Here is a 12,233-nt window from a genome sequence, read left to right on the forward strand (position 1 = left end):
AAAATGCAGTGCTATTGCATTGGTAACAGACAAAAGCACATTTGTTGGTGGAAACAAGACAAGATCTAATCACACTTAATACTTGAGACTCATGCTTCAGATTTTGAAACAGTTTAGCTGAACTAGATCTGAGCCAACCATTAGAAATGAAATCTGAAAGTTTTAAGATTATTGAGAAATATTTCAGAGTAGAGGGTCTGCAGGAGCTTTAATAAGGGCTTATGATACCTATTTTATCTTTTTTCTATTCATCCAAATTGATTGTTCAAGATATTTCCTTCACCCTTAACCTCACTGAAATATACACCTATCTCAGTTCTCAAGCTGGTTGTTCAGATTTCTCCACTTCACACATCTGGGCAAAATACCTTGGGTATCTCAATACAGTTCAATATTATGTATCGTATCTATTAACATCCTGTTAACTCAAAGCATGGTTGTTCTCCACTTGGAACTGTTACTTAGGCCTTAGTTTTAAAAACAGTGTAGTGTTCACAGGCTATTTTAAGGGCCTATTTCTGTCCATTTTTGATGGACAGAAATAAACGGGACATCAATATTCTTGTGCCTATAACAACCAAGTAGATACATTCAGCTCTCTTACTAGTGCAACTAGAATTAAAAGATTGTGTAGACTTCAGTTTTGTCTGTAAATATTTTCAAAAAGCAGAGGTAGGGTAGGAATTTGGGGGATTTTTTTTAAAAAAATGTAATATCTGGCAACTGTCAGCTTCATTTTTATCACTGGTTTGAGAGTCCTTGAACCACTAAAACCTGATATTTTTATTAGCGTAAAGTTTACACTCAGCAAATACTTTATGCATTTCAAGGGATAACTACAAAAAAGTTTAACGCAGGCTTCTGGAGAATGGAATGACTCTTCCCTCTTAGTTATTTGCATTCATTGCACTTACCTTGTTTTTTTTTTTTTNCTCAAGAAACACTGCCATCAAAACATAGAAGAATATCCAAGATATTAATAATATCTTTGCTCAATCCCAGAGCCATAAAAAACTTTATGACAAACGGTTGCTTACAAGCCTGTCCAATAAGGTGCATTTTGTAGCTTAGGAAAATCCCAGGATGCAAGTCTGTTGGCTTATGTCCAGCCACTGCAGTAGAGGTGTAACCTCCAGGTGTGCACACCCTCCACGAGGTGACTGATCTAGAGCTCTGCCAGTTCAACAAATGCCCTGGGGAAGAGCCAAAGCAAGTTGCACCAGCCTTGTCAATCTGCGTTTTTTTGTTTTTTTTGTTTTTTTTTCTCTTTCACCCTGGCACTCCAGGCTTCCATTTTGACCCACTTTTCCCAGTATTTCCCTGTCCAACCCTGCGAAGACCATTGCCTGGCTACTAGTTTCATTTACCTCTTAAGCTCACCCATCCTGCTTACTATTCTTGATGCATGCTCAACACTTTTGTAGAAGGCACTAATAATTACTCTCTAAACTTCATCTGCTCCACAGCTTACTTTCTGCTCTCAGCTATCAAGAAATACAGAGCCAACCAACCATAGGGTTATGAGTCAGGAAGAAAGTGTATTCTCTAGCAATAGGTCTGATAAAGAAAAAAAATAAACTGGTCTGATAAAAATAAATAAATAAATGACCATTGTATCTAAGCTGGATTGTGTATATGCATCACTAGTATCATCATCTCATTTTGATTAGAGGTTTTTTTTTTCCAATTAAAAATATATAAATTAATACAAGGTAAGGGGAGAGGGAATTATGCATGACTCACTATCTAGAAGAGCAACTAGCAGAATTTAAAGCCCCTAAGCCTGTTGCTGGCAACATTTGCCAACACAAATAAGCATTTGAAGGCCAGGATTTTCCTTGCTTTCACAGTGTCAAATCAGAAGGCGATTTTGGAGAATAGAAATTCTCTTGAGTTAGTACGTCACATTTCCTACCAGATGAGGCATCAGACAAAAGTAACAAAGACATTTTATTGCCTAGACGATCAGCTGAAAGCAGTCTTCCAAGCCCAAAAGAGTTTCCCTTCTGCTTCCTAGGAAAGTCCCCCAGAATTTCCCTTTCTCCCTCCCCCCTTGTAACCAGGCTTTATCTGTTATATGAGTTTTAAAGTTCAAAAGGAGGGAATTTTCCTCTTTTTTCTCTTTGGACTGATGACATTTACTGTGGGGGGTTTTATAACCCTGGCTTGGTGTGAAAAGACTGAAAAAAACAACTTTTTAAACGGATAATGTATTGAGTGAGAGACAGCTAATGACATCACCACAAATACTTATGAAATTATTACACTAAATGCTGACAGTTTTTTTCAAAAAAAAAGATGTTATTCTTTGCAGCTTTACAGTATAAATAGCACAATACTGTTCTTATCTTGAGTTCTGTTCTTTTTCACGTGCACTCACATAAATCCAGAGCTGTTCAATTAATCACAGGGCCGTTATGGAGACCAGTTACAGAGGCTGTTATGACAATATTTCATCCTTGCATAAATAGGGCATTTATACAGCCTAATGCACAGAACAAGGTACAATTTCAGCAACAGTCAGGACATTCCATTCAGAGACAACGATCTTTGTTTGTAGTTGTTTATCTTCAAAAAAATCCACCAAACCCCATTTGATGCATGTTAATCCTTTGGAACACTAAATGAGTTTTCAGGAGTGGAGTACTCACTGATTCCAAATTAAATTCATGCATTATTTTAGGCCAGGTGAGGTGTTTTAAACTGACTGAAAATATATTTTTCCATTTTTTTGCATTTTGCTGAAGTCCCTCATAAGTTAAGCTTCAGTTTAGTTCAATGCAAATCTGTGCCTCTCCCCTACTCTAAGCCATCCTTTTTTTTCCCCCCCTCCTCTTCCAGTATACTTTGTCCTACTGCTGTGCATGAGTCATTTGTCAAGCTGTGAGAGCCTGCAGCTCATGACAGGCAGGAACCCTCAGCAACTCAGTTATTGTCAAATTATAACCTCTTTCCTTCAGCCAGGAAGAGTTTCATGGCTTTTAAGCTGCACTCTGTCAAGACACTACACACGTGGGATGGAGAAAACAAGAAAAGGGATCTCGTTCCTGGGCTTTAGGAGACTTATCAGCTGTGAGTAGCAGAGGACACTAAAGGCTGAGATAACCGAGACACTCAGCCAGGAGCTGAGATCAGGTACCTGCCTGCTTCAGTATGCACAAGGCAGCAGGCCCAGCTCAGGGCAAAGGCAAAGCATGCTCCAGCCCAGATCACCCACAGCCCTGCTAAGTTAGAGATCTGGAGGAGTCAAGCAGCTTCTACTCCAGCAACACCAGTTCCTCAGTAGCAGGGGGCAGCACCCAGCTTCTCCCATCCTTTTTTCCAGCCGCAAGCCTGGCTCTGTCCCTTTCCTTGTCTCTGGCAGCAATCCTCTGCTCTGCCTGTTTTTCCCAAAAGCCTGGATGAGCTCTGCACGTGCACAGCTGTGCACATATGGAGGAGTCGTGGCCCCTCTGGAGAGGCTTAGTAGCAAAGGACAAGTTCAAAGCCTTCCAAGATTTGTGAGCAAGATGCAAAAGGCACATTTAGTCCATCAAACTGATAGAGCTGCAAGCTCTTTGCTGAAGTTTGATCTAGGTGGAGATTTTTTGGTGAGGTGTTTCTATAGGCAACAGATCAACAGCAGCATTAGAAGACCCAGTCCTTCAAAGAGAAGGAATCATTTCATGCAGGGATCCTCTACTACAGATTGTAGAAAGCCCCTTAAAACAAATTACTACAATAGGAAGGAAAGGGCTAGTTGCCCAAGAGGGAGACATAAAGGAGTAAGGAGAAATATCTATTGACCACACCTACAGGGGTGGGAATCTTCCATGTATTTCTGTCCATTTTGGTTATTTCTGCCTGTTTTATGAGAGGCTATATACAGGGCCTGGCTTAAGGGAAAAAAGTGCAAGTATTTGAGAAGATCAGAGGAATGAATGAGGTAACTTGATTCCACCCTTCTGTCCTTTTCCGATACAGCTTACAAATGTTTCTCCTCAGCTTATGGCCAGTAAGAACGTGAACCTTCATACATACAGGCAGGGAGAGGACTGACCAAACTTTTCAAAGATTATGGCAATAACCCGGCACCCACAAAGAGGCTGAACTCTCAGCTCCAAAGTGGTTCTAGTAATCTAGTCTGCATCATATCTCTCTTCAAGATTAGATCTCATTTTCACAGCTAGCTTCAGATCATCCAATTTGGAAATGTGAGTAGCAGTGTTCTATTAATCCAGCAAATACAGTTTTACTGATTTCAGTAATTCTATTCATCTCTACAGGACTCTAGATGGTGAATCTAGGCATGGGCTTAGCTATTTGTTTTTTGAATAACGTATTCCAGAATCCGTCAATGCCACTGATTTCTAAGGGTCAGTTTGAGCACATGCCAGAGAAAGAAAACCCACAGTGAGGAATTAGGGCCCTTATTTGCATGTTAGCATTTTACTCTGCAATACTTCTATCTTCAGAAGTTACACAGTACTAAAACAAGATGTCAGTTAGATTACTAGAACCAGGTATTCAGACAGGAGTTGCTTTCTAAGGCAGAGAAGAGGGCAAAAAAATATACATTTTTTTTAATTCAACTGAAGGAACCTGCATCTCTTTTTCCTTTAGCACTCGTGATCTTGTCGTTGAGGTTTCTAAAAGAAAAAACACCACACACACATACATCTTTTGCATGCAACTGCAGTCTTACGGAAGACCAGCTCTTTATTCTTCTTAAAAATAAATTATTCAGCAAAAGAGAAAAATATATTTTGCTGGAACTGACAGATAAAGAGCAGCGGAAACTCTCAGAGGAACAAGAAGGAATAGAGAGGAAAGAGGAACTTTCTTTGGGGCTGTCAGAAAGACATTGCAAAAAGGAACAATGACTTTTGGGTTTCTCTTTAGAAGTTTCAAAAAAGGGCATGAGATCACTGTACAATCACTAGCCATAGGGAATAAGCCTCACCCAGTAAGCACCAGATGAAGTAGAGGATGGGAGACAGCATATACTGCTTAGGTCATGCTTCCTGAGCTTCCACCCAGGCAGCATCAAACCTTCAGAAACCCAGGAGGACTTATGATGGCAATGACAGTGCTAGGGAGGCCAAGAACACATTAGGGTTTAAGAGGGCAGATATTGCTCCCTAATCAAAAGTCTTTGCCTGGAGGAAGGGGGAAAAAATAAAAATAAAAGAGGAAAAGGCATTGCCTTGACATTTTGCCTTCTGTGGAGCAGTAGAGAGTTTTGAAAACCTAATTGTTAACCTAGTACAAGAGTTATCTTACTTAGAGGACAAAGCATATTTTAGAAGAACAGAGTGCAAACCCACTGCTTAAAGTTCCAGGACTGGTGGCAACAGTGTCCACTGTGTCTACAACAGACTGCACAGGCAGCAGTGGCATGAAATGCCTTGGGGATCTGTGTACAGACATGCTTCACCTAATCCCTAGATTGACCTTCACCCAAGGGAAGCAAGTAGATAACATACCAAAATTCTTCAGACATAACAGTTATATGGATTATATGGATCCTGGCTCTCTGGGAATTCAGTCAGACCAAATATAACATGAAAGCACCACATACCACAAGACTGGAGCATCATTTGATCACTTTTGAATTGTTCTCACTTGTGTACCAAGAGCATGCTTCCTTCCTTCTGAAACTTGAAATGAGATGTGCTACATTTAGCTCTGGTCCCCTGAGCCACTTAAACCCTTCTCATTTTTCAAAGCCGCAAGCAGCTTTAGTCTGAGAGCTACTAGAGCTATTCTGAAATCAACAGCAAAATCTAGAAATTGAAATGAGTAGGTAACTAGATTCTGCTAACTTGTACACATTCCCTTTTTGGTCAGCTACATCCAAGGTTCTGCTACTTTCCCCTCAAATCTTTGCGAAGGTGTTTGCGAGTTTGAAGTCATGTATAATTTTTAACTCCTGTTCTCTCACCCATCTTACTTCTGTGCATGCGGATAATGCTCCTTACCAAAACCATTTATTCAAAGCCAGGGAAAGGGGTGGGCGCGTGCATAAGTTCCCGCTGTAGCACCTAGGACTCAGTCTGGGGTACAGCTTTCCCCTGGGAGTGAATCACGTACCACCATTCATTCATTCTATCCCTGCAATGCAGTAACATTTTAGAGTAGATATGCATTTGATAACAACCTTTCAGCCCCAGAGCCTGGTCGTGGCCCATGATAAGAAGCCAGTGGAGGCAGTGGGAAAAGTAGGCAGTGGGAAATTCCAGCACTATGGGGAAAAACACAGGCAAGCACAGAGTCAGTACTCCACCCACCACCCCCGTCGCAGCCTGGGAGGTGTGGCTGGAGCACAGCGAGGGGAAAAGAAAGTAAGCGTGAACAGAGTCCACGACACCCAAGCGCACAGCAGGCATGGACAAGGTGGGGTAGCTTTAAACAGCTACAGACTATGAAAAAAAAAAAACGCACACACAAGAGAAACCCCCAAAACAAACAAAAAAACAAAAAAACACCCATCAAACACACCACACCAAACAACAACAAATAACACAGACCAGCCTTCAGTTGCCCTCAAAAGAGTGGCACATGCTGTCTTTGACAACTTCTTCATCCACAGGGTCCACAGACACATTAAGTTTGTTACAGTGCACCAAAAAAAAAAAAAAAAAAAAAAAGGCGAACGCAGGATTTGGCTGCTCTCACAGCACACGTTGTAGCCTGAAGCTCCAGACACTCCCTTGGAAGCAAAGGGCACTTCTTCCAGCTGCCTGAAGCTGCGAGGGTAAATTACACAACAGTTTGGCTGCGCAAGTACTACCTGCCATCACTCACAATCCCTGGAAAGTTACTTTCCGATTGGCATAATTAGGATGATTTACCTCCAAAACTAAAACCCTAACAAGGGAAGTTTTCATTTTGGATACCTGCCAGCATGTCCCTCTCTGAAGTCTCTGAGGTATCTTTCCTTCAGCTAACTGTAGGACAGCTCTCCAAATGGCCTCATTTTGTTTACAGACTTCTTTCAGATAAGATCAGAAACAATCACCAAGTTTCGGTACAGACAGTTGCATCATAAGAACTTTCTCCGACCAACCAAAGCGTAATTTCTGCTTGCAAGCTCACTCATGAGCTTTCCTCACTCATTAGCTTTCTACTACAAAGGGTAACAGGACTGGCTGGTTATATGAGCAGAAAGGATTTAAAGAACAGAAAGGACAGAAGACGGCCTTAAGGTGGATGAGAAATAGTAGGGCGGCATTTCTTTGCTCTAGGTGCTGCCAGGATTTCTTCATGTCGGGGAGAAAGTGCACACACTTCCGCAAACATCAGTAACAGTAACAAGTTAGCATAATACCTGCTCTTGAAAGCCAGAAGTACACAAGGAGAGGGAAGAAATATGTCAGCACTTCAGTGACTAAACCATAAAGCGCTGCCAAGTGCGTGTGACGAGCAGTTTTCTTAGCAACTGTCTTCATCTGTCTCCGATGTGCTTTTGGTCAAGTCTTTCAGGGTTACTGGTGTCTGTTCCATCTTGTGTCACCATTTATTCAGTGCCTTACCCATGTTGTTCAGCCAGTACTGGAGACTGGCAAAACAAGTGGAAAAGCTGGCAGCCAAACCGGTCCCTTCAATACAACATCCAAATTGTTAAATCAACTTAATCTGCAACAGCTTTTAAACCGGAATTGAAAGGCTTCCAGCCTCGGCACCTCCTTCCCCACCCTGGCCAGCACTTTGCTTCAACCCCTTGTCCCATAACAGCCTCTCACGAGCCTTCTCTAGTCCTTCAGTTCTCAGGTCAGCTCTCCTTTCTGGTCTAGACCCTTTTGTATCTTCGCAGTACACAAAATATACAGATGTACCATGACTACAGGCCATCACTGGACTGATTACTTAAAGCATCTGTTTTCCTGTGTCATAGCTCAGTGACCAGAATTGCTGCCCACTGTAAGATCACAGAAGCGTTATGCTCCATGCTCCAGCTGTGTGGTCACTGCTGGAATCTAACAGTTGCCAGGAAGGTTTAGGGCAGTAGAAAAAAGAAAAGCCCCTGCTCACAACATGGACCCCTGATTTGGGCAGAACTTTTCTACTCTTCTCCCCCTTTCCACCCACTTTTCCTTCTGGCGATCCCAGGAGTCCTAACTGGCAGAGTTGTTCAGAGAGGAACGTCCTCCCTTCTTTAACCGCAGCAGCGCTGTTTCCAGGTTCAGCATGGCACCTGCAGAAAATACCATTTTCTTAACCTCCCTTCAAGGGAGATGAGTCTTCACCAGGAACATTTATGTACTTATCTCTCCCTCTCTTGCCTCATGGAACAAAACAGCAGGAAGTACTTTGAGACACAGCACTGCTGCTTTGCAGACATTCGAAACGTTTATTTATTTGCCCAGTTGGCTGATTTCATTTTATGGCAGAGCTAAGCCAGCACATTCACTAAATGGACTCACACTTGTGACACAAACATTAGATGACGCAGATATTGCCATGAAGTTTCGAGTTTTGCAATTTAATCATGCACTTTAATTGTCTTTAATGCCCTCATCTGTCTTAAATAGGTTAATGTGTTAAAAGAGATATCACGTACTATTTTAATTCTTCAGGGTATGATTCTTCACTACAAAGTCTTACTCAGTTAATTGGTTTAGCCTCTGAAAAATAAGTCAAAACTCCTCTGTCAGAATAAAATGACTAGTAAATTGATTTTTAAATTTCAAAAATAGAGACAAAAATATGCATTAGTTTCCTGAAATTCTTTCTCATTTAAGCTAGCATTTAAGAAGGGCAAGATGTGAAAGAGTGAATAGAAACTATTCATTTTAAGCCCTCATCCATGTAGTGACTGAAACATCTTGCACCAGCTGAAGTGCAGAGACTGGATCAGATCTCCAGTTTAGCAATCCTTGTGTAGGCTGGGTGTGAACATTTCCATTTGAAGCAGTGTCAGCTCAACCCAGAAATAAATGTTACTTTAACTAAACAATACGTTAAGCTAAAGTAAGGGCCAGGTGCTCCGGCTGAAACAGTCCAAAACACACCTGCAGTTAAGTACTACTTCACAAAACAGACCTTCCTTACTCTGCTTGTATATAGAGGCTTAAACTTCAATAGGGAACTAACAGAAGCACGTGAATGGCAAAAATGAGCAACATTCACATACGCTTCCGATGTCATTTGGTATTGCAGGTCTGATCCCACTTCCACCCCACCCCAAGACTTTGGTACCGACCTATGTGAGAACCATATGTCATGAAGGGACTCTGTGGGAGTAAATCAGCCAAAGCCAGACATGGAAACTACAGGCTTGGCTGGAGCAACAACCTCCAATTGGTTCTTAAGTCAGAATTAAATCTGTTAGAAAATGGGTGGCCTACAGGAGAAGTGCATTGCTTTTACAGCATCTAGCTTTTGGCTCATTCCTGTCTGCTACTTTACACAGATCTGTTAGTTGATCACATCTATCAGATTTTGAGTTCCTTCTGCATAGGGAGGTATCTTAAAGACCAGCTTTACCTACAGGAAGAGGGGGCCATGGCTTCGGCAGCTCTATAGAGCGCTGCTTCGGAGCACCAGCAGCCAGGCTATGCTCCTTCTCCTTCAGGCCTGGAGCAAGACTTGCTCTGGCATAAGCGCAAGCTGGTGTGGAGCCACGGCCCCTCCAGCTTCACCTTGTCCTTGACCCAGTGGCAGGCCAGAGCACAGAATAAGAGGTTTGACGATGATATTTTTGTACAAAGGTTGCAGGAGGGGGTGGTTAAACTCCGAAGCACCATGGAGAGCTAATCAGGGAGATAGAACTGGCTGTCAGTATCTCAGTTTCATTTACTAAAGGAAGGCAAAAAGGAAACACATATGGGATAACCTCAATTACCATAAATGTATACCTATGCCTGGAAAAGTAACTATTACAACTGAGAGGGAGATAACCACAGGATAAGTCTATCAAGCAGGACACATTGGCTTAAATCCATAAGACAACTCAAATGAGTGAAGGTTTCATGGTACTTACATTGCAAAACCAGATCTTTCCCAATGCCAATTATACCAGCCACTACACATCATCTGCTTGTCCTTTTCAAAACAGAGCAAAGAACACCCAAAACCTTCCACAAGCTCTCAAAAATAAGTCATTCGTGCTGAACAGAGTATTTTAAAGTTAAACTAACCTCTGCTACAAAAACAACAGAGGAATTGACCTCCCAAGGAGATGCCTCAAGCTTTCCAACACAAAAGACATCTGTCAGATATCCAAGTCCAAGCTCAACCTTTCACAGTCCAGTCCAGCCAGAGGCACATAATGGGGAGGAGGTGTATCTAGGGGCAGGGCAGGGATCCTGGCAGACGCTTGCCTCCTGCTTGCTATAAGAAACCAAAGAAGCCAGATGGTTTGGCCCAGGTTTGGGGAATGGGCTGATAAATGAAGTGTAACCAGGGCTTGGCCACAGAGAGAGGGAAGCACAGAAATTCAGCTCTTGTGACTGGATTTTAGAGCGTGAGCACACAAATTCCAGCCCTTGTGGGATGAGCAGGTTCCCCAGGGGGTTGCACCTGGAGCCTTGTTTATTCTAGGAAACTTGGTTTCACCTGAAGCAGTAGGCAGCAGAACAGCACCATCAGCTTCCCCATGTCTTCTCACCCATCTACAGTCAACCCAGTGGGAAAAGAAGGTGCCCTTGGCTAAACGACCCATTCTGCTGTCAGTACCCTCTCTGCAGCACGCTGAGGAGGAACAATCACTCACATACTTGTATTCCATAAGCTTCATACTTGCACTCCATAAGGTGCTGAGAGGAGGTGGGAATAGGACAGGGATGGGGAGGAAGCACAAAATATACATCTTTTTTCCTTGTGCTGGTTGCTGCCTCCTTGAGAGAGTATCTAATCTAACAGCTTCCTCTGAGGGCTATACTAAGAAGATGTTTTAATCAGTATTCTCCTTACAGGCTTATTTGCTTTGACTGAATTTTGTTGGTGGGTGTGCACCCTGGATGATATTTGGTAGACTTGTAGGGATAGTGTTGACAGATAGGTCTTGACAAATACGGTTTTACTAGACACCCATTAGGTTTCATCACCTTTTTTGATCCCAGATAGCTATAGAAGAATCCCCTACAAATGACTGAAACCTCCCTAGTCCCTGACTGTATGGCTTGTGACTCACATCCATCCTCGACATGAAAATAAATTCCTGGTATTGTATACACACAGTCATAGAATCACAGAATGGTTGAGATTGGAAGGGACCTCTGGAGATCATCTAGTCCAACCTCCCTGCTCAAGCAGGGTCACCTAGAGCATGTTAGACAGGGTTGCATACAGGCGGGCCTTGAAGATCTCCAGAGAAGGAGACTCCACAACCTCTCTGGGCAACCTGTGCCAGTGCTCTGTTACATTCACAATAAAGAATTCTTCCTCATATTCAGAACCTTCCTGTGCTTCAATTTCTGCCCATTGCCTCTTGTCCTGTCACATGGGACAACTGAAAAGAGTTTGTCCCCGTCCCCTTGACACCCTCCCTTCAGGTACTTGTACACACTGATAAGATCCCCCCCTCAGTCTTCTCTTCCCCAGGCTGAAGAGGCCCAGCTCTCGCAGCCGTTCCTTGTAGGTCAGGTGCTCCAGCCCCCTGATCATCTTTGTAGCCCTACGCTGGACTCTCTCCAGTGAAAGAAGAAAAACCATACCTCAGCAAACCAAGCACTAGGAGTAGTAAACATCCTATTCCCTTCTAGAGAAGTTCTTTGGAGGGGGTGGATGGGGGAAAGTGTTTTTCACTCTCTTGTTTTTATAGAGTCAAAAGTCACAGCTGAAGTGCCTGGTGGATTTAGTGACGTGGGACAATTCCTAGCAATTGGGAAGCCACAAAAATGAAATGGTAAGTTAGTTTTTCTTCTATTGCCGAGCAGCTGAAGCTTGGGGGCAAAGGGGATTTGACTTCATTACAAAGGAAAATTATAGAAAACTATAGTTCCAAGAATAAACTGTATGTACAGTTCACTTTCCCCATACGAGAATGGAAGAAGGAATTACGGAGCTAGTGTTTGTGACTAAAGCCCAGTCCCCTTAGGGCTCAGATATAAAGAGAAAAGTTGTGATTCACACCAAAGACTAGAAAACTAAACGAGATAGGGGTTCTAATCCACTCAGATTTCTATCCAAATTACAGATGAGAGAATTGTGAAACAGGGCATAAATTATGCCAGAGAAAAAGCCTTTGATCTCTGCTGTAGCATTCCAACAAAGCATTCAGCATTTCTCTATTTCTCTCACTTCATTAG

The 12,233-nt window shown here is 42.6% G+C and overlaps 1 protein-coding gene across 1 annotated transcript in view; it reads left to right on the forward strand.

Moving 5' to 3' along the window:
- The window catches only part of LOC146599798 (myelin-oligodendrocyte glycoprotein-like), a 34,939-nt gene that overhangs the window by 11,790 nt on the left and 10,916 nt on the right, over positions 1-12,233 (forward strand). Inside the window, exon 2 of the mRNA XM_085297924.1 lies at positions 11,747-11,830. Within this exon, the coding sequence (XP_085154050.1) occupies positions 11,823-11,830 (8 nt within the window). The 5' untranslated portion in view covers positions 11,747-11,822. The remainder of the gene's footprint in view (positions 1-11,746; positions 11,831-12,233) is intronic.

This window comes from Rhea americana, unplaced genomic scaffold, assembly GCF_003343005.1.
Source record: "Rhea americana isolate MKP2758 unplaced genomic scaffold, rheAme1 scaffold_132, whole genome shotgun sequence".
NCBI classification, from domain to species: domain Eukaryota; kingdom Metazoa; phylum Chordata; class Aves; order Rheiformes; family Rheidae; genus Rhea; species Rhea americana.